General features: G+C 38.6%; 1 protein-coding gene across 11 annotated transcripts in view; it reads right to left on the minus strand.

Moving 5' to 3' along the window:
* The window catches only part of LOC126191547 (uncharacterized), a 344682-nt gene that overhangs the window by 56878 nt on the left and 264933 nt on the right, over positions 1-22871 (minus strand). For 3 of the 11 annotated variants that reach the window (XM_049932499.1, XM_049932459.1, XM_049932466.1), the window contains 2 exons: positions 22498-22554; positions 1621-1713 (listed from right to left, as the gene is read on the minus strand). In XM_049932499.1, the coding sequence (XP_049788456.1) occupies positions 1621-1713; positions 22498-22554 (150 nt within the window). The remainder of the gene's footprint in view (positions 1-1620; positions 1714-22497; positions 22555-22871) is intronic. The other 8 variants (XM_049932525.1, XM_049932491.1, XM_049932508.1 and 5 more) reach the window with 5 other exon arrangements.

The raw sequence follows: 22871 nt of genomic DNA on the forward strand, positions 1-22871 counted from the left end.
ATTTCATGCAGTGTTGCTTGTCTGTTAACACTGACAACTCTACACAAATGCTACTGCTCTTGATTAAGTGGAGACCATCAGCCACTGCATTATATGTGTTGAGAGGTAATATGTGAAACTTGATATTCTTGGCAAACTCTTGATGCTGTGGATCTCAGAATATCGAAATCCCTAATGATTTCTGAAATGGAATGTCCCATGCGTCTAGCTCCAACTACCATTCCCCATTCAAAGTCTGTTAATTCCCGTTCAAAATCTGTTAATTCCCATTGTGTGGCCATAATCACATTGGAAACTTCTTCACTTGAATCACCTGAGTACAAATGACAGCTCTGCCAATGCGCTGTCCTTTTATACCTTGCATACATGATAATACCACCATATGTAATATGCATATCACCATCCCATGACTTTATCACCTCATTGTTTTTGGCTTTATTTTCTGATGGAAATTTGATTTTTAATCTCCATCTGGACATACTTCCTTTGATTTTTAAGATTTTGCAGACATCAGTAAACATACTGCTGAAAGTTAAAGATCTCGATTATTTAAATACAGACTGTCCTTTCCAAGGTAGTTTTCAATTGGAAATTTGTTTGAGTCTACGCACACTGGCCAAAACTTTATCACACTGTTATTTCATGGCATGGATTATCTAACATATATATTATCACTTAATGATCTTCTTTGTATGACAAGAAAATGAGGACAGTCAAAGACCTTTGTCTATAGTCATCTTCATTAAAGGTGGACCTCTCTCATCCTGGGACCTGAGTGATCTACCCTTCCCTTTTAATCTTCCACAACCTATCCTTCTTTTATATGTTTCTCTTGGAAGTACTCCACATTTCACCTTCTGTCCTCCAATTCAGTTTTATAATTTACATAAATGTGACCTAGGATACAATGCATGAAACTCTCTGTCACAACTGTCAAGTCTCCATATAAAGTGGAATGGTGACATAAAGGAGGAGGAAGATGCCAGACTAAAGTTTATCCTAAGAAAGTACAATTCACCCTCAAAAGACACCATTTACGAATTCCTTGTTTGACTGGTTGTTGAATATTGGTTGTTACTCTGAGACATTTGCCATTTTGGCTTGAATAAAAACACAGTGAAGATATAAAAATGCTTTATCACTTATTACTTTCTCCAAGATACATGTTGCTCATAGCGGTAAAATTAGAGAAATTTGGGCTTTTACAAAAGGATACAAACAATTGTTTTTCAGGTGTTACTTGCACAAATTGAATTCTTGGTTCTAACAGAGTATGAATGTAGATGTAGACATAGAATTCAGCTCTTAGAGTTAAGTTTGATAGCAATGCTGGTGGACTGAAAGGAGAATGGGTGGATTAATGAATCTTGTTCTCTATTGGGAGCAGGGGCTTATTTGTGTAGGCATGAAAAGTAGGGTCGGATGCTGGAGTAGGGCCTAAAGCTATGACTGGGTTGACAGTTGGAAGGGAAGTGAGTTCTGCTATCATCCTATCTCAATTGTATTTTCATAGTTTCTTTATGCTACTATCGAAGGTTAAATAGCACCTATTTTGGTTATAATATGACACATAAAACAAATATAAAAAAAAATTAAGTAACTATTAATATCAGACATTACCTGACAGAAGCAGGAGTTCCTCGGTTAACAGTATCTGTACCAGAATTGGACACATATGGACTGCTACCACGATTCCTGTTGACAGTTGGAGTCCTGTCATACATGCAAGTCTGTATCAGTGTCAAGCATCTTTCATAATAAAGACTCATTTTTTACGAATCTAAAAACATGTGTACAGAGTTATTTGGACCTGGACTAATGAGTGATGTTGATTCTGCATGGTACCATGTGACCTGTAAATTCAGTGACCTTATTTCCACTTAGTATAATTCTATTTACAAAATTATTCTTAAAATTCCTGCTAAAGCATCGCATCGTATACAACAACATTTATGTTCAGGTGAAAAACATAAGGGCACTGGATTACATTGAGGCTCATCACCTTTGACAAAGATATGATATCTAGAAATGAAATGTAAAAGATATGATATAAGTGAAAATTCTACATGTATGTTGCATGCATGAATATATGAGTACATATTAACAAGCTCTATCTTGATTACATATTACAGTACATGTAAAAATGTTCATCCCAATACCTCCCACTCCACTTTCCATCTATTTTATGGTGTACTTCACTTGCTTCAGAGGATACTCTGTAGCTAATCTTTGAAATATTTTTCTGTGTAGCAATTGACAGATTTGTATATCTTATTTAGAAGAATATTATATGTCATACTGTAGTCTCCTTCTGAAAATCAATTCATTTGCCAAGAGCACTATGTTAACACAGTTACTGCATTACTAGTTTCAGCAATATGTATTGTCATCCTCAGATCTATGAAAAGAAAATATATTGAGGTCAAGGCTGACAGTCATATAAAAAAACATAGTAGGGTATACACAACATCTCATGACAAAAACTACACACCCATAAAACTGGGCAGTACTAGTTACATCATACAAGGCTTACACCACTCTGTCATATGTGGACTATGCTGTAGAACAATAACCCTCACAAAATTCTGCTCATATGGATGGATACAATTGAAATTCAATACATAATAATGAAGTTCGGCATTACAATGGCATGCCAGGAGTGCTATCATAGAATATGTACAACTTCGAGTACAAATGGCATAAACAAGACACACATGCTACACATGGGATAGTAATGCATGTTGACTGTGACAAAGTTAGTGACGACTGGATCTGGAGTGTAACAGAAGCTAGTCTGAGAAATACTACCAGATGGCCGTCTGCACTGTATGATGTCAATTACAACTAATGTAAAAGGATCACATGTTTGTTTAACATGGGAACTAGCAGAAGGAATGCAACATTAAAGTAATATACACCAAGTAATCAAAACAGCAAAGTTCATACATCTTGTTTATAAAGGAAACAGCATCCTGTAAATTGTCATGAATGGCTACCTTTGCCATCAGATAGAAATTGGAAGCATTTCACGATGTAATGATGGAATAATATGTAACAAAAATTAACAAAATTTATGCCATACAATATATCTAATAGAATTAATTTAAGGGAAAGCTATACTGTCAACATTTACGGAATTATGAAGTGGGATCTGACCTTATTGGTCAATTTTGCTGCAAGCAAAGAATGACAGTTAACAATTATTATAGGAAATTGTAAAACTAGCCTCTACACAATGTAGGGTAGCAATATAAAATACAGTTCATACATAAAACATTTTTTATAAAAACATGCACCCGTATTAAGCTATATATAAAATACACCATCTTTTTTTTTTTTTTAATTTTCATCTTTACATCAATGTGCCTTCACTGTATCAGTAAAACTGCAGTTGGTTTATAACCTTCAGAACAGCAATTAGCCTAATGAAAAACACTATAACCATTAGACACCATTTCTGAGAATGCATACGACTATTTATCATCATCATCATCATCATTTAAGACTGATTATGCCTTTCAGCGTTCAGTCTGGAGCATAGTCCCCCTTATAAAATTCCTCCATGATCCCCTATTCAGTGCTAACATTGATGCCTCTTCTGATGTTAAGCCTATTACTTCAAAATCATTCTTAACCGAATCCAGGTACCTTCTCCTTGGTCTGCCCCGACTCCTCCTACCCTCAACTGCTGAACCCATGAGTTTCTTGGGTAACCTTGCTTCTCCCATGCGTGTAACATGCCCCCACCATCTAAGCCTGTTCACCCTGACTGCTACATCTATAGAGTTCATTCCCAGTTTTTCTTTGATTTCCTCATTGTGGACACCCTCCTGCCATTGTTCCCATCTACTAGTACCTGCAATCATCCTAGCTACTTTCATATCCGTAACCTCAACCTTATTGATAAGGTTACGTGAATCCACCCAGCTTTCGCTCCCATACAACAAAGTTGGTCGAAAGATTGAACGGTGCACAGATAACTTAGTCTTGGCACTGACTTCCTTCTTGCAGAAGAGAGTAGATCATAGCTGAGCGCTCATTGCATTAGCTTTGCTACATCTCGCTTCCCGTTCTTTCACTATGTTGCCATCCTGTGAGAATATGCATCCTAAGTACTTGAAACTGTCCACCTGTTCTAACTTTGTTCCTCCTATTTGGCACTCAATCTGTTTATATCTCTTTCCCACTGCCATTACTTTCATTTTGGAGATGTTAATCTTCATGCCATAGTCCTGTTTATAAGGGATGGTAATGTAAGATAGACTTATTAGCTGACTATACAATGTAACTGCAGTGATACCTTATTTTCACATCCTGAATCAGTCAGCATAAGCATCAAAACAGTTATTTTATATTTAGTATTCATTTTTTATTTGTAATGTACTTGTGGTTTTATGAATTATGGGTATTCCAGTATCCTGAGTTATAAGTCTTCTGTTATTCTTACCGTCATAAGTTCTACGACATATGCAACATAAGAATCTCTTATTGATACTAAAGCGTAATATACATCAGAAGATCACCTTCATATAGCATGTTAACGGTTTGATGACACCGGAGTTATGCTCCTTAGGTCAGTACCTAGGTCACACATCAAATCCCAAGAGCATACTAATGGTAATCCTAAATGTCTATGGCAATGGAGAACATTGGTTTTGTACTTGAAGGAACCTGTTACTGTCATCCATAAAATAGTGTTGACTTTCTAAGTAACATGGAAGTAATAACAAACAGTACAAAACTGTATGTGCAGCTTAGTAATTTTACACTGGTTCATGTTTTTATAAAAGATATTTTATACACGAATGGTATTTTACATTTGCTACCCTAAATTGTACAGGGGCTTGGTTTACAATTCTATTACATAACTGACAACTGTCATCTTCACGTGCAGGAAAACCGATCAATAAGGTAAGAGCTCACTTCACAATTCTGTAAATGTTGACTGTGTAGCTTTCCCCTGGAACTAATTCTATAACATTTATCATATGACATAAATTTTTTAATGTATGTAATATATAATGTCACTGATATGTCAATGAAATGCTTCTAATTTTTTTTTCCAAGGCAATTTACAGCATGATGTTTCTTTTATATATAATTTGCATAAACTCTGGCATTATGATTACTTGCTGTACACTGCTCTGATGTTACATTCCTTCTGTTAATTTCAGTCCTAAACAAAAAAGTGATCACACTACATTCATTCATCTGGCAGTACCTCTGAGCACTAACTTCCATTATATTCCAAATCCAATCATGACATATCATGAAGTGGCAAGAAGTGGCATGTCTGTCTTGTTCATGCCACTCATACTGCAAGTTGTACATACTTTATGATAGCACACCTGGAATGTCATTGTAATGACTCAATTTTTTTGTGGTACATTTTATTTAAAATTTTACTTATTAGAGATATTCAATATTACATGTTGACATTGAATTGTAACCATCCATATGAGCAGAATTTTATGAGAGTCATTATTTTACAGCTTATCATATAGTCCTCATATGACAGAGTGTTGTAAGCATTGTATGATGTAACTATCACTGTCCAGTTTAATGGGTATGTAATTTTTGTCACTGAGCTGTTGTGTATAGCCTACTACATATTTTTATAATAGAGGGAAACATTCCACGTGGGAAAAATATATCTAAAAACAAAGATTCTGTAACTTACCAAACGAAAGCGTTGGTACGTTGATAGAAACAATAACAAACACAAACACACACACAAATTCCAAGCTTTCGCAACCCACGGTTGCTTCATCAGGAAAGAGGGAAGGAGAGGGAAAGACGAATGGATGAGGGTTTTAAGGGAAAGGATAAGGAGTCATCCCAATCCCAGGAGCAGAAAGACTTACCTTGGGGGGAAAAAGGGACAGGTATACACTTGCACACACACACACACACACACATATCCATTCGCACATAACAGACACAAGCACACATTGTCATTCGTGTGTCTTTGTAGATCACTGACTGTTGTATGTGTAAAAATACTGGATCTTCTTTCTGACAATAAATGTGCATTAACTAAAATTTAAAGCCAACAGACTTGTCTTGATTATCTAAAGTTGTTCTGAGTGCCTATCACTGGACATGAAAAAGAAGCAACTGAAGCAATGTAAGTTAGTGATCTTACAATATAGAGAAGGGTAAGGCTATCAACAATGCAGTTGTACTTCCAGAATCCATGCTGATTCAGATTCATTTTCAGATTCTTTATTCATCATGCAGAATTATTACATGCAACAGACTTCATCAGTTCACTTAACTTATTAATTTTATAAAATACATTTTTACATATTTAAAGTGATCAATGAGCTGGCTTGATTATAGCACCAAGGCACACTAGTGGTAGACCATCTGCTTTAATGTCTTTCCTACAAAGGTGGTGAAGGTAAAACTGTGGCAGGTAATATGTAGCAGCTGGTCTTTTCTTGGATTAAGGGAGGGAATCAAAGTAGCTTTTTCTGTGAATCAGGGAACTGCCCTGTGTCTCTATTTTGGTTAAAAAGTTCAAGGACTGTTACCTTAAATTCTTGGTAAAGTGCTGCAACTTGCCAGAATAGATTTTTCTGAAACTTAGAGCCATGTGATGTGCTACAGAAAATGCCCAATTCAGCTCCCAGAAACAGAAAGGATTGTTATATACTACATCATGTTGTACAGAAGTCTTAACTGCCCCTGTCACCAATCACTCGGTAGCAACAGAAAACTAGATCCTGGCTGGCTTTGATAGTGATAGGAGTGAAATGCTACTCCTTGATCCGTGCACAATACTCTCTTGCTGGTAAGGGGAGTCTTTTGCTTTACTGCAGCATTAATAGTACATTTCCCATCTTGCTAAAAAATTCTCCTACTGGCTTCCCATACATCTGTCAGCCTAGGGGAATGATTTATAGAATTCAGAAAATGTTGCCACAGTACTTTTTCACTCTCCTTACTTACACAATAGTATTTAGCCCTTGTCACCCAAAATACTGCAGTTCTCATTTAACAGCCTACACTTGAACCTCCACAGAGCTGTTCACCTGTTCCTATTTCAGAACAGCACTTTTCATTCCTAAGGGGCAGGTAGTCCTCGCAGCTGTCCTGAAGACTTGGGCATAGATCCACCAGTAGCATGGTGGATCATCTTAGTGACATAATCCTTCCAAACCTGAAAGTTGGTTATGTAGCATCCAGTCTGCCTTGCTGAGAACCCACTTTAGCAGCTTTATTTTGGGCACTGCTCAGCCTGGTAGAGATCAGAGAAAGACCCTTTAGCAGTACTCAAATGTGTTCTTTGCCCCCCCCCCCCCTCCTCTTGCCCCACACACGGACATTCAGAAGGCACAGACTTCTATGAACAGGATGCTTTCGATAATTTGACCCTGGGGGCAGGTAGTAGTGGAACCCCATAGCATCTGGTGCATGTCAAAGTCCCCATGTAGAGGGAATGTGCAGGGGTGCTGTGTTTCAAGGTTGTGCAGAGTCTCATTGTTTAGAGCTTCATTATGAATCAGACAGCAACTACTGTTTGTAAGTTGTAAGTTGACATTAAAACTTTGGTGACCAAGCCTGAGCACAGTTTGGTCCACAACGCTGTGCTTAAAAGACTGCACCCCAGTATAACTTGAGCTATGATTTTCTTGACACATGAGGCACCTGTTGCTCGAAAACTGAACTAATTTCATATGAGAATAATGCACAGACATCTCACTACCTGTCCTTTGACAGATGCTGCTTTCTGTTGTCAATTTATAGAATTATTTTGAATGAAATATTAGCTAACATAACATCTGCAGTCATGAGCGGCTCAGCCAATACGTGATCACATTTATGTACTTTCATGCATGTATTTGTTAATAAATTTCTCTTATTTCACATCTGTGATCACAAACTTGTAGGTCCTCAGACTAACAGTTAGGTCAGCAATGACCACCTTCAGATCTTCTTTAATAACCATTCAATGGCTGATGAAATCAGAATGTGCTAGTTTGTGACCATAGATACGAAATAAAAGAAATTTATTCTACTTTTTTGGGTCACTCTTTCATTTGTGACCATTTCAGAGTTTGTATTTGTTAAATTCCACAGTTTTCTGTAGGTTTGCTATAAGTACATCACATTTGTTGAGTGTGCAAGAAATTTTGGAAGCTCAGGAGGAAGAAGTTGTTCCGTAACTCACCTTGGATCTTTTTTTTTGAAACAATAATTATACATTCTGTTTAAAATTTGTTATCTGTCAAAGAACTGAAGTAAATATGAAAAATACTCACAAAGCTTGGCTTTTTTTAGCATATATTAATCTTGAAGATACATCAGTCACACATGCTTGAGTAACACTTTAAATAACAGTATAAATCACTGGTTTTCAAGGTTGGACATTCTTCTAAGTGGCTGGTCTACAAGGTGTTAGAGAGGAGAGTTGAGTTATGGTAATCATCATTCATAAAGGGTATTGCACCTTTACCTGTCTACCTACTGGGAGCATCTTGTTTTGGACATTATAAAACTTTGTGGAGGGGTGTCATAATTTAAAATAGGCCCCTTGAAGGCAAAGAGACAGTTATCTTTCTCATGCTAAGTGTTTTATTCCCTTCCATGAGTTCTGAACCTATTCATGTTCTACAGGAGTATAGGAGCCATTTCAGCAGTAAGGTTTTTCTTTTTCTTTTTTCCTCTGCTATGCTGGTGAACTTATAGTTGTTGGAGGTTTGGATGAGAGCTTGTGGATTCCCTTATAAATACTTTGAATTCCATATTCTGATGACAGAATATCATATGACATTTTAATAAGAATCAAGTCAGCACAATCTGATGATTTCAGCTCAGTTCTTCTGATTCTGTGACTTTTTTGTTGGGTTTTGGGGTTTAAACTCATAGATGATCTATTTGATACACTTTGGCTTGTTTTTCTGCATGGAAGATGTGATAATCTTTGGTTTACTGCTATCTCAGTCTTTTGCAGATAACCTGATAGGCACAAATGAATTTACCACAACTGTTTGCAGAGGGGAATACTAGCAAGTACAGACGCTAGTTGCAGCTTACTCCGTTGTGGTTTGGGTAGGGCACTCCCTGGTCTCTACTAACATTTTAGTCATAGTTGAAAATTACGCTACAAATATTATTGGTTTTGTAGCCTAATAGGCTATTTCTCTCATGGCATACAGAATTCACTGTGTAGCCTTGATTTCCTTGATTACTCTTCTTCTAAGAATGTTGAGTATTTGAGAATCAAGAGAGCATGATTCCCATTGCAATTTATGTAAAACAGTAGTGATGATCACAGTGCTCCAAGTTCATGTGCTGCTGTGCCACAATTGCCACAAATAGTCTGGCCTTTGTTGTGTACCCAAATTGTGTTGGCATTTATAATGCCTCATTGAGTTGGGAAAAAGATCTCACCTTAAAACAAGTAAATCCAGATCTGGTGTATTGCAGTAAGACTGGCTTGTTAAAGGTGAGAACAAATGTAGCTGGTGTCTCAAGCTCACTAGTCACTTGCTTCATTATGTTTCAAACAACAACATCTTCTCTTCATTCATCCTGCACTCCTTTGTATCCATCACTGTTAGGTCTCTGCATGACACAACTTCATTCTTATTCAAATTCGGTATTGTGGATTTCTATAGACCCTGGATACTTGCCAAGCAGTTCTGCCTTTTGTAACTGAATGGCTTGCAAAGAAGTAGTTGTTCCTACACAAAGTGTTCCATTTCTCAGACACTTCACAAATTTAAGAGTTCCTGTAATATACTGCAATGCTTTTTAAGTATCAAAATATGAAATCTTTTCAAGAGATCTCCCTCTTTAGAAAAACATTCTGCTTCAATTCATTGGTTTCTTAAATGCTGACACTCTTGGAGGGCTATCCTCAGAAGATCTTTTGATTGGTTGGGTGTTATAGATGGCATATCCATCTGGTTGGGAGTGCATTTATTTGGAGAATTCGCCATGGTATTCTCATAAGCAGTAGGAAAATAATAGCAAGTTCAGACAGAGGCCGCTTGCCTGGGTAAGCTTTATAGGACTAAGGTGCAGCAAGTTTCCCTGACTACTGTTCCACTTTCTCACTCCCTTTGACCCACAATTTTCCACTGCCACACTACAAGGTGGTTGCTGAAGCATGAATAAAGCTTGTGGTTACAGATGGCTGGTGGTGCCCAACAGCTTAGTAATCCTTGGTCTTGCCCATCTCATAGATAGCTAAGAGAGACTGAGCTCTTAAAGGTGCTGAGGTGCTAGCCATTTGCCATGACCCTGGAGGCACATGTGGCTTATCAAGTGTCATGAATGTGGCAACAATTACCATCAACTCCCCCTCTCCTCCTCAATTACACTCAAGAAAATAATTTCTTGCACAAGATGTTTCAAAATGGACATCTCTGACACAAAAACAGAAAAGGTTTTAGAACACATTTATATAGCTACACCATCAGGTGCTGTCAAAAACTTTGTTAAGTTGCTACTAGTTTTGGTTTTGGTCTATACATGGACAATCTTCTGGAATTCACTAAGAAATTCTTTACAGCATTTCGCTTTCAATGTGTTACATATAGTTTCCTCAACATTAAGTTAAATTAGCAAGCATCAGTGTTGTTATTACATGTTGCTAACAGACTTTTGCTATCTGGATGCATCTGTAGCTTAATTGCAAATGGTAGCAAATGTTTTTTGTAAGACCTACCTCAGTTATTCTTAATATGATCACATTGGAAACATGGTGAAAACTCTGGTCCTGTGTAGATAAAAAAATATATTTACTGCCTTTTCTTCCCCTGCTACTTGCAATGGTAGTTCATTGCTTTAAGGGGATCAAGGATCCGTTTACTTTGAAGCTTCCTTCTTTCTTGTTAGAACTACTGTTGTATTTGTCTACCCATATGGCTTCACTGAACAAACAGGTGTTATAGCACTTTCCACAGTGAGAACCTGCAATGTTGCAAATTTTATTATGTGGTTGGCCTCACACAGTGCATGCTCCACCATGGCAGATTACTCTATCTGTGCTAACCTACAACACTGTTTTTGTTTTGTGACCCTGGTACTGACAGATCATCCAGTCATTCCAACACAAGCTTTATCACACATAAACAGAATGAGAATATTCTTGACATTGAAAATGGACCTCTTTTCTCATTCTCTCGTCTGAGACTTTCTTTGATCCTCTTGGACAGTTTGTGGTGGATGCTGTGAGAGAATGGCAACATAATAAAATTCACCAACACCAAATTTCTTACATAGAAAATGGCTATCACACCTGTTTGTTCAGGGGAAGCCAGCTGTATTATAATCCAACATTATTTATTCAAAATATGCTACCAGTTTTGATGTCAAAAAGTGTCATCTTCAGCTGTTGGTTTCAGTTATCATTACTGAAGTACTTCATGTCTGGATGATGTTGCACTGTCCTCAATGGATTACCAAGGAGACCACTATGGGTAGCAAGTGGAGAATCACAGTGGTAATGACTAAAGGAAGTCCTCTGACATTGGCATGGAGGCATATCTTATTTTTGGTCATGGGGCTGATTCCAGTATGCCACCAGCAGTGGACAGTGAACCACTGACAATATCAGCCTCTCAGGACAGCAAAACATCAAGAAAATTGTTAAAAAAACATTGGCCAAAGATGTTGACTAAAGCCAACAGGTAATACATCAACTATTGTTTACAATTATTTGAATAGAGGCATACCGCACTTCAGATCTCATCAATGGTTGTACATTTCTTCCGATTCTTAACAGCCACATGTAAATTATTGATTTCAAGTATTTGTTGATTTGAATCTTCCTGGCGGACTGAAATTGTGTAGCAGTCTGAGACTTGAACTCGACACCTTTGCTTTTCATGGGCAAGTGCTCCGTTCACTGAGCCACTAAAGCACAACTCACGACCCATCCTCACAGCCCCATTTCCACCAGTACCTCATCTTCTACCTTCAAAACAATGAAACAAGGAAGGAGATGAGGTAGAGGTGGAAGTGGGGCTGTGAGGATAAGTCACGAGTTGTGCTTGGGTATCTCACTTGGTAGAGCACTTATCTGTGAAAGGCAAAGGTCCTATAGTTCGAGTCTTGGTCTGGCACACAGTTTTAATCTGCCAGGAAGTTTCCTATCAGTGAACACTCTGCCCCACAGTGAAAAATTAATTCTGGTATTTGTTGACCATTTGAAACTTTTCAAAATTTTTAACAGTCAAATACGAACCTCATATGTAACTTAATGTAATGGATTATGATGGTGTTGCAATTCTTTGAACACATCTTTTTGTGCTGTTAAGCATGGAATATATAAACACCCTACAAAGGTAACTTTTATTAATTATGGCAGATATTTCCTGTTCATAAATGAGAAGGAAGATATTCTGACAGTTCTCTTGCTATGAAAATCAATATCATCAACTCACTTCAAACTGACTAAAAAGTACAGATGGATGAGTCTATAAATTATATGTGTAATACAGGATCAATATTAATTACATTTTTACAGTTCACAGGACAGTGGATTACCACTTAATGATTTCTGTTTCTTACATAACTAAGCAAGTAATTCTGAATATATGGTAATTGTTAGTTCCAAAAAGGCAAGCAATTAAAATAAACACAGACAGGGTGTATCAGTATACCCTACAATACATTAAGTAACATGCTTAAACAGAAGGTGTTATTTTCAAAATAAGATAACAAGCACTGATTTATAGCACATGCAAATGCAGAACTACTGTAATTGAATGGATGCATGAAAGCTGTAAACATCTTCATTTTTCAGTTTTATGTGTTATCCAGAAAAAAAATGTGAATGCATTACACATCAAAAATACTCTTTTAAGGTTCAAAAAAAACCTAGACTCAAGCAACCATTAACAATAGGCTACAATCTGAATGCAACAATATAACTAGTAAACATTACCCTGAATGTAACTTTCACTTTGCAGTAGAGAGTATGCCCCAAGTGAAGTTTTTTTGATAAATAAAAACTGTGTAGTTGACTGGGACACATACCTCTAGCTATTGACAGCCACAGAAAAACAAAAATGCTTTGTTCATTACCAAGTCTGATACAAAGTTTTAATTTGTCAGGGATATTCAAAACAGGAAGCATATGTAAGATGAAGGAAAGGCACCCATTCACCTACAGATGACTGACATGTGACACATAGAAACATGCAACAGGAAACAGCATTTACACAAACTTTCCAGCTCTTGCTCTTTCTCCGGTAGAAGTACACATATTCACACACACAACCACACAAACTCCCATATGCACACACAGCTGTGACCGCTGCAAGACTGGCTGTTGATGATTGATAAGGTCATTGCACAACATGATGAAAAGAGTTGTAAGAGCAGAGCATATGATATGTAGAGAGACAGAGAGTTGGGGGAAGATATGGAGGTGAGGAAAGCAGAGGAAGACGGAGATGAGGAGAGAGGCAGTGAGCGAAGAGGAAAAGGGAGAAGGATGGAAAATGGGGGAAAAGAAGGGGAGAGGAGGGTGGGAGGGAGAAAGAGGATGAGGAGATAGGAAGGGAGTGTGTGTGTGTGTGTGTGTGTGTGTGTGTGTGAGAGAGAGAGAGAGAGAGAGAGAGAGAGAGAGAGAGAGAGAGAGTACACAATCTGGACTGGGAAGGAGTGGTGTGAACAGAAGAGAGAAGGGAAAAGGTATGGTGAGGAAGAGGGAAACAGGTTATGGAGGTTTAGGTGATGGGGATTGTGAGAGTTCTGGATAGGGCAGGGAGACAATTCCCACTTGTGTAGTTCAGAGAAAGTGTTGGTGGAAGTGTGTATTCAAATGACTCACATAGTGGAGCAGTGTATTGTGGCGTGCAGCATGTTTGGCAACTGGATTGTCAAGTTTGTGGTTTGCCATGTTTGGTGATGATCATCCATGTGAGTAGACAGTTAGTCATTTGTCATGCTCACTGATAAGGGGCAGTCAAATAAAAAACTGAATACCAGCCATAACAAACAGTCTGTGCAACAGAGGGCCTCACTGTAGTTACACTTTGACACTGTGGTAGGGGAATGATACGGTGCCACGTCAGAGGTGCACACAGTTGTTGGGTTACGACCTTGATTGTCAAGAGATGGTCTTGTTTGTTCATTCAGCAGTCTACATGGAGGCAAGCAAAAATGAGCAGAGAGGTGTTCATTTTCTGGTGGCTGAGAGTGCTGGAGTACACAAAATTCATCATTGCATATCTGCTGTGTACAGTGACCACTGTCTGTCCCTGATGTGTGTGCATGACTGACAGAGGAAATTCCAGGGAGGGCACGCATCAGTACAAGAAGATCTGTACCCACCACAAGCCTATTGAGCCATTACCCCAGGTATGATGGGTGTGGATTGATGACCTTATCTGGGGAGGCTGGTGAATCACAGAGGGTGAACTTCATGTTCAACCCAGCCTTAGCCACGGGTCTATCCATGCCATCTCCAAAGACTACTTGCCCTACTGCAAAATTTGTATGAAGTGGGTGCAGTATCACCTGATGGGCAGACAAACAAAGATGGATGGACAAACAAGGACAGAATGGCATCAAGACTGAGTCATCTGCTGTGGCACCATGAGGAAGTGCATGCGCCTCTAGCCATATTGTGACATGGTATGAAACATGGTGCCACCATTTTGAGTCTCAGAGCAAATAGCAAAGCTAACAGTGGAAGCATCTCATATCTTTTCCACCATAGAAATCCAAGTTTTGGTAAGGTCATGATGGCCTTCTTCTTCAATTGCAGGGGCAATCTGATAGTTTGAGTTACTCAAGCACAGAGCTATAGTCAATGGGCAGCACTGTGAAGACATATTGCAGAAACTGTGATGTGCCCAAAAACAAACAACACCCAATAATGCCGTTGGATGGAATTATCCTCTTACATGATAAAACATGCCCCCACACTGCCAGTTGGATGAAGATTACACTTCAGCAATTTGGTTAGGGAACATTGCAGCATCCTCTTCACAGCCTGGATCTTTCACATGTAATTTTCATATCTTTGGCAACCTGAAGACAGACATGTGTAGACGTCGCTTTTAGTCAGATGAGGACGTGTCAGAGTGGGTGCACTCATGGATCCATAAGTGGCTGGCCACATTCTATGAAACAGAAATTGATTGTTTCCCAGTGGGATAAATGTCCTAATGCATGTGGTGATTACTTTTGAAACCACTGTCCTGTTGTGGTGGATGTTTGGTTTTCATTAGACTGTCCCTCATAGAATGCTGCACAGTAATTGCAGCATAGCTGGTATATAATATGGCTACTTTAACACAAGGCCCTTCTTTTTATAGGGTAGGAAATGCCTGTGATTGAACTGTAGTAGGAGTTGGTGGGTGGGTGTATGGGACAGGTCTCACACCTGAGTCAACCACAAGGGAATCGTGGAAGGCGCATGATGGGAAGTAGGATTGGAATAGGGCTGGATAAGGATATTCTGTAGGTTTGGTGGGTGAAAGTGCACAGCTCTGGGTGGTGTGAGTTGGATTTTGGGTAGACTGTCCCTCACCCCAGGGCACGATGAGAAATAGACAAAGCCCTGTGGAGGATGTGGTTGAGGTTTTTGAGGCCAGGATGATACTGCATGGTCATAGGATTGCTGGTTGATGGCTGGTTAACAGGTTTACTAGTGTCACAGGAGAAGATGGCATAGATATTTGTTTATGGACAAGTTCTGATAAGGTTTTTGGTATACTTCAACAATTCCTGCTTTCCACTGCAGATGCAACATCCATGGATGGTGGGGCTGTAAGGAAGAGACTTTTTGACAGTGAACAGGTGACAGCTATCAAAGTGTTGGTGGTTGGTGCACCTTATATGAACAGATTTATTTATGGACTCATCTAAGAAGTAGAGATCGACATGTAGGAAGGAGGCTCGTTGAGCTGAGAAGGATGAGGTGAAGCAGATTTGGAAGTAGGTGTTGAGGTTATGGAGGAAAGAACACAGGTTGCCCCCACCATGAGTCCACATACTGAAAATGTCATCAGTGAATCTGAACCAGACAAGGGGTTTTAGATGTTGACTAGATAGAAAGGATTCCTCCAGATGGTTCATAAATAAGTTGACATAGGGTTGTGCTGTGTGAGTACTCATAGTGGTACCAGGGATCTGTTTATAGTTTTGGCCTTCAAAAGAGAGATAACTGTGGTAAAGGATGTAGTTGGCTAGGAGGATTAGGAGAGAGGTGGTAGATTTCATATCAGAAGGACATTGGGAAAGGTAGTGTTCCATGGCTGCAAGGCCATGGGCATGGAGGATGTTGGTGTATAAGGATGTTACATCCTGAGTGCCCAACAAGGGGTCTGGTGGTAACAGAACAGGTACTGTGGAAAGAAAGTGAGCAATGCCTTGAAGGTGTCAATCCCAAAAAGCAGAGGTTCATTCCATCAGAGCATTGTACCCTGCCACAATGGGACAACCTGTAAGGAGACCTGTGGGGGTTGGGTTTGTGGATTTTCAGGAGTAGGTAAAAGGTAGGAATGCTTGGGGAGGAGGGAGGGGGGGGGCTGATTGCTGCAGAGGTATCAGAAAATTGATGGGGTCCCTCAGCCACAAAGTCATTATGGTTCATGACCACTGTGGTGGAGTCTTTACCTGCAAGTAGGATGATATGATCTGGATTCAAGTTACTGACATCTGTGTTCCATAAGAGTGATGTTAGACTCACTGAGGACAGGTTTAGCAAAGGAAAGTGAGGCCAGGTTAGAAGTAAAGAATTCCTGAAAGGTTACTGGGAAGGAGTGGGTTGAAGGAGAGGATGATCACAGTTGGAGGGAGGTTGGAATTGCTTTAAACAAGGTCCTGTGGCCGGTTTTGGTTAGCTGTTGTCAATGGGTTGTGTGGTGAAAAAATGTTTCTACTGTGGGGAATGAGTACAGAAGAGAAGATCCTTTGTAAGAGACAAGGGTATCATCAGGAGTGCCCCAGGGAAGTGGGATACAACTGGTCTTATTGTCTATATAAATAAATAATCTGACAAAGAGGGTGACACTGTGGTGTACGGGAAGGTAGGACACAAGAGGACTGTAGGAGGACACAGGAGGACTTAGCAAAATTTCTAGTTAGTCTGATGGGTGGTAGCTTGCTTCAAGTGCAGAAAAATGTAAGTTAATGCAGATGAGTAGGAAAACAGTCCCATAACGTTCATGTACATCATTAGTAGTGGTCTGCTTGACACAGTCGTGTCACTTAAATATCTGAGTGTAATTGGAATTCCTGAGGGAAGGTGACTTTCTTCTTGTGAGACAATACTGACAAGATTTAGAGAATTGGCATTAGAAACTGACTGCAGAATGATTCTGCTGCCTCCACTGTACATTTCGTGCAATGACCATGGAGAAAAAATAAACTAGCACTCACATGGAGTTATATCGACAGTTATTTTCCCCCTGCTCCATTTGCGAGTAGAACAGGAAATGGCTAGTAGGCTAGTAGTGGTACAAGGTACCCTCTGCCATGCACCGTATGGTGGCTTATTAACTATGTATGTAGATGCACATGTAGATTTTAGATTTATGGCTAAAGGTGAGGCCTTCAGAAAGTACTGAGGCTTCTGCAGGAGACAGGATTTTGGAAGAAATGTTGACAATGTTTGTGGATGGGTGGTCAGAAGCAATGTGTTTCATGGAGGGTGGATGAAACTTTTGGGGATGTGGAAGGCAGAATATGTCAGTAAGGCATGGTTGGAGAGGTATGAGGAATGGGGGCAGGGGGATGGGAGGAGGGAGGTGGATCAGAGTGGTAGGACCTTTTTTAGTTACAAGTAACTCCATTCGGGCACAGGACAGGAGTATATGGGATGCCTTCCTCAGACGATTTCCTTCAGTTACATGTTATTCCAGTCAGGAATTTCCACTGTTACAGAAAACAAGAAGTTTCACATATAAAATTAGTTGGCTTCAGAAGCAAATCATGATTGTGACCTCAAATGAAGTCGTGCTTCGGTAGCTCAGATGGTAGAGCACTTGCCCGCGAAAAGCAAAGGTACCGAGTTCGAGTCTCGGTTGGGCACACAGTTTTAATCTGCCAGGAAGTCTCATATCAACGCACACTCCGCTGCAGAGTGAAAATCTCATTCTGGAAACCTCCCCCAGGCTGTGGCTAAGCCATGTCTCCGCAATATCCTTTCTTTCAGGAGTGCTAGTTCTGCAAGGCTCGCAGGAGAGCTTCTGTAAAGTTTGGAAGGTAGGAGACAAGATACTGGCAGAAGTAAAGCTGTGAGTACCGGGCGTGAGTCGTGCTTCGGTAGCTCAGATGGTAGAGAACTTGCCCGCGAAAAGCAAAGGTCCTGAGTTCGAGTCTCGGTCGGGCACACAGTTTTAATCTGCCAGGAAGTTTCATATCAGCGCACACTCCGCTGCAGAGTGAAAATCTCATTCTGGAAGCCATGTTTTGTCACAGTTATCGCTCTGCCCAAAAGATTTGGATCAATCCCCAAACATTACAGTAGTTAATTACAAATTGCTACATCATACTCCTTCTGTTTTGCTGACAAAACCTTCAGTATTAAATTTGTCTGCAGCTGCTGCATTTGTGAATCAACAGATAGAACTAAAAGATATTTGGCTTTTACTAAATTTAATTCCATAGCTATCGAACAAACACCTAGCATGTGGTTAAAGTTAAAAAATTCTTGCATTTTGGCAACATTTCCATTTGTTTGTTGATGTCGGTGTCCAATACATTGCTCATCTTTGATGTCTTTCTACACATCTTTAAATTTTGTATGCAGCTTAAAAACAAACATTATGGGGATAACTTCATCCTTTATAAAGTTCACATATCATTGTCAACAGCAGATTTATTCAGTTTAGTACAAAGTATTACAGCACAATACTACTCAGTGATTTGCTGTGCAAGCATTGAACACACTTTCACTTCAGTTATGATCTAAAGACTCCAAAAGATCTAAGGCACCTGGAATGGATATCCTAAGACATGTTACATGTCTCACTACCTATCGTACCCATACAGAGCATCCCCATCTCTTCCAACTGGCAGAGAAAAAAACCAGTTCTGATACTTAATGGACACATCACATACAGAAGATGAAAGTGCAAGATGACAGGAACAGGCAAGACAACTATATTGTGAATGGAAGAGATGAAAATGGTCAATGAAGACTGCTGTGTTCCTTCCAAAATTATGTTTTGAAAGGTAAATGTGTGAGAGGAAAAAGGAATTATTACATGTCTCATGTTTTAATTTGTAAGTCATTTTAATTTGTAAGTCAACATCACTTAAATCATTTGCAGTCAATGACACTGATTTTTATTACTCAAGTAACTCTTCATTTGTTTTCCAATCACTGACCAAATCCTGTTGGAGACACTGCCAACCAAAAAACTCTGAAAGGTACAGAAAACTGAAGAGTAAACTTGATGAATAACCATACACAATGTAGGGAATAGCAGAATCATCTGAACTATCTTTTTGCACACTGAAAACTACACAGAATAAATGATGTAATTGACTTCACCCAAAATCAGAAAACAATATACCCTTCCTAAACAAATTTTAAAAGATACTGCAATTAAGCGAGACAGAGTGCACCATTACCTGAGATACTACGTTAGTGTCTTACTACTGAGATGTAAATTTAGTACTAGAAAGGTCCTACAGAGGATGTTATTGACTGTTGCAGTCTGCTTATTTCTTTGAACTTAATGGTTTGTTGCACCTGGGAAAATGGACAATTTCAAACAGTAGTCTATCATAACAGAGCACTTCAATGAATTTGCCAATATAAATAACTATATATCATAACTTCTGCACTTAAAAAAATTCGATCACTGATAAAGGAGCACAGCACATTATAAAGGACAATTTTGGAAATTACCGCAGTCTGGCATTACGATAAGCACACCCTCAAAAGATTCTCAGCAATGTGGTAGAGGGGAACAGAGGAACTGACAGAATATAAATGAAATTGTTTATTACTGATTACTTTTTAGTTGCTACCAACTGCAGCTGGCAAATCAATTAATGGTTTCAAACTCAGTTACTCAAAACCTGTCAGCAGTCATTAACACTTTGGTAACCAGGCCTGAGCATAACTCAGGCCACAAAGATGTGCTCTGATGACCATGCCCAAGTATAGCTGAGGCTGCAATTTTCTTGGTGTGCAAGCCACCCATTGCTTGAAAACTGGGCTCATTTTGTATGAGAGCAATGAATGGAGGTCTTCCTATCTGTCCCTTGACAGGTACGTCCTTTTGTTGTCAATTTCTAGAATAATTTTGAAAGAAAGAGTTGTGGACTTAAGAACTGTTGTCATGACTGACTGAGCAAATGTGTGCCCACATTGTCATGAGTTTTGTGCATGTATTCATTAGGTTTTGCTGTATCCCATAATCCTTCCATAAATATGTCAGTTATGTTGAGTGACCAAGAAATTTTGGAAACTCAGGGGAATGAATTCACTGAACCTGGATCAGTGGGAGAAATATCCGAGTCAGAACAGTCTGAAGAAGAGCCATATTCAGGTACGCTGCAATCTGCTACAATTTTTCATCCTATTATTGTTGCTACAGATACTGCTGCTGTAATTACAATTTAGTTCTGTTTTACTTATATTAATCTCTTTTCTTTTACTCAAGAATTTCATGACGAAACAGCATGCAACACAGGATGGGATTCCAAGATTTGGTTTGAGAAGTGAGACAATTTACTGGCAAAATAAGCAGGAAAGGAACAAAGTAGTATTGCCTTCGTTACAACATACCTCCCTGCATGCCAGAATACTTCAGACTTTTCCATACAAAAGCCAATTTCATGTGAAATTGCTCTAGAACTTGAATCCATGTGTCACATATGCTTTTGTTGATGTAGACACACTGCACACAGTAATCTCTACTGCCTAAAATTGACAGTGACCAGAAAACAATCATTATTTCCCTACGTAATTTAATGTCTTCCAACTGTGTAACTCCCATCAACCACCTTGCCAAGAGCATTGTCAGTGTGTATATACAGTGCATTTTATAAAACAAAGTAACGTTGGTTTGAACACCAAAGTGTTTTACTTGGCATGGCCTTGTATTTTTCAGCTAAATATTAAATAAAAAATAAAATTACTAAAGGCATAGTACACAGGATATGTTTAAAAGGCTGTACTTGGGATGACAGCCAGATGCAAAATATACAACTGAATGAAATTTCTATTGTTACTGGTTCTCTCTCTCCCTCTTTTTTTTTTTTTTTTTTTTTTTCCAAGGTACCAGAAAAAATGTGGAAGATCAACAGCTTATTATAAATCAATGACTGAATTTTGAAGGTATAGGAGGGTTGGGAAGAGGAGGAAACTTTAAAATCACTGTATTAGGATGCATTACTCTTCTTTAAACCGTCTCTCCTCAGTTATATGGTTGGGATAGATATTTGCTGACAGTATCCACCATATGTATAACTTTTTCTTTCCAGGTATGTTATATACATTCTGAAAATTGAGTACATAATTTCTTTGCAGCCAGCATTGTTTCTTTTTTCATTCAGAGTTGCAGATGATCCATCTCTTGCTTTGCAGTATTTGCCATCATCTTGCATTTTTTTTCCTCAAACTCACTTTCCCTTTAGCTTCACATTTCGATCAATGTTCTTACATGTAGGTTCTAATCGCAACTGTATTTGCCTGTATGGTTTTGCTGTTCGTTCCAGTTATGAAGTTAGCAATTGTTTCATGAAACAATGAACATGAAAATTTTTGAATACATAGTTGTCCACAGAGATAAATGGACATTCAGTGAGTCATGAATAGAACTGTTACCAACAGTATGTCAGGGTTACAGATTTGTCAGTCACTGAGGATAAAGTTATATTTCTGCTGCTATATAATCATAGGGAAGAGAAATAGAAGTTTGAGCCTAAATATTTTCTGAGAGATTCAGTTATATCACTTCACATTGGTTCTATCATTTCAGATTACAGCTGAGAGCAGTAATATAGAGTCTCAGCATCTTTCTAAGAACAGTGTACATAAGTAGAGATATAACTGAAGGAAACAGAAAGATGCACAATGCAAAATACACAAGTAGAAATTTAGCAAAGCTGAAAAAGCACAGTTACTTCACATGCATGGAGAATAGAAGCATCTACAGGTGACATAGCAATTAAGCTACTGATATTTTTGATAAAGTTGGAAATTAGTGTGTCTTGCTCACTGTGAGCATACATTAAAGCAAGTAACAAGACAAAATATGTCAAAAAGTAATAAAGACAGAGCACAGAAGAAAGAAACAAATAACTCAATAATGTCATTAAAAAGCATTTAGTATAAATATTTTCATGACAGATGTGTAGAAGATGGTTTTTCCCTTGAACAATAGCTGTAGTTGCATTCTCCTACTGTGTCCTGGCAACTGACACTTCATGCCAAACAGTATGTGAACAAACCCTCTGCAGCAGTCTCAAGCACATGTAGTTTTGTCTACTTTGCCCAGCATCTGGACAATGTACAAAAGCCCATAAAATGCAGCCATTCAATGCATTATTTTAGGGTATTACCTTGAAGGTGTAGGGGTGGTCTGACTTTCTGGGGAAGCAGTTGTTGGTCTAACTCTGCTGACCAAGTAGAAAAAGAAACTATTAATATCATGTCCCACTGTTTAAAATAAACTAAAGTTAAGATTCACAGTGTGATACTTTTGATGGTCAAATTAAAATACATATTTTTATTCATTTTATGAACATATATTTTTGTTCACTAAAACCATTATTTATTGTTTCTGTATCCAAGAAGCTTCAAACCAAGATAGCTTGAATGCATATTATTTTGTGAAATTACTTGAAACTAATGTTTATCTTGTAATGATTTGAGTTGCACTATAATGGATATTACAACCTACTATGTTCTCAATTAAAACATTTTGAGGTGTCCG

The sequence above is a fragment of the Schistocerca cancellata genome, chromosome 1 (assembly GCF_023864275.1).
Source record: "Schistocerca cancellata isolate TAMUIC-IGC-003103 chromosome 1, iqSchCanc2.1, whole genome shotgun sequence".
Taxonomy (NCBI): domain Eukaryota; kingdom Metazoa; phylum Arthropoda; class Insecta; order Orthoptera; family Acrididae; genus Schistocerca; species Schistocerca cancellata.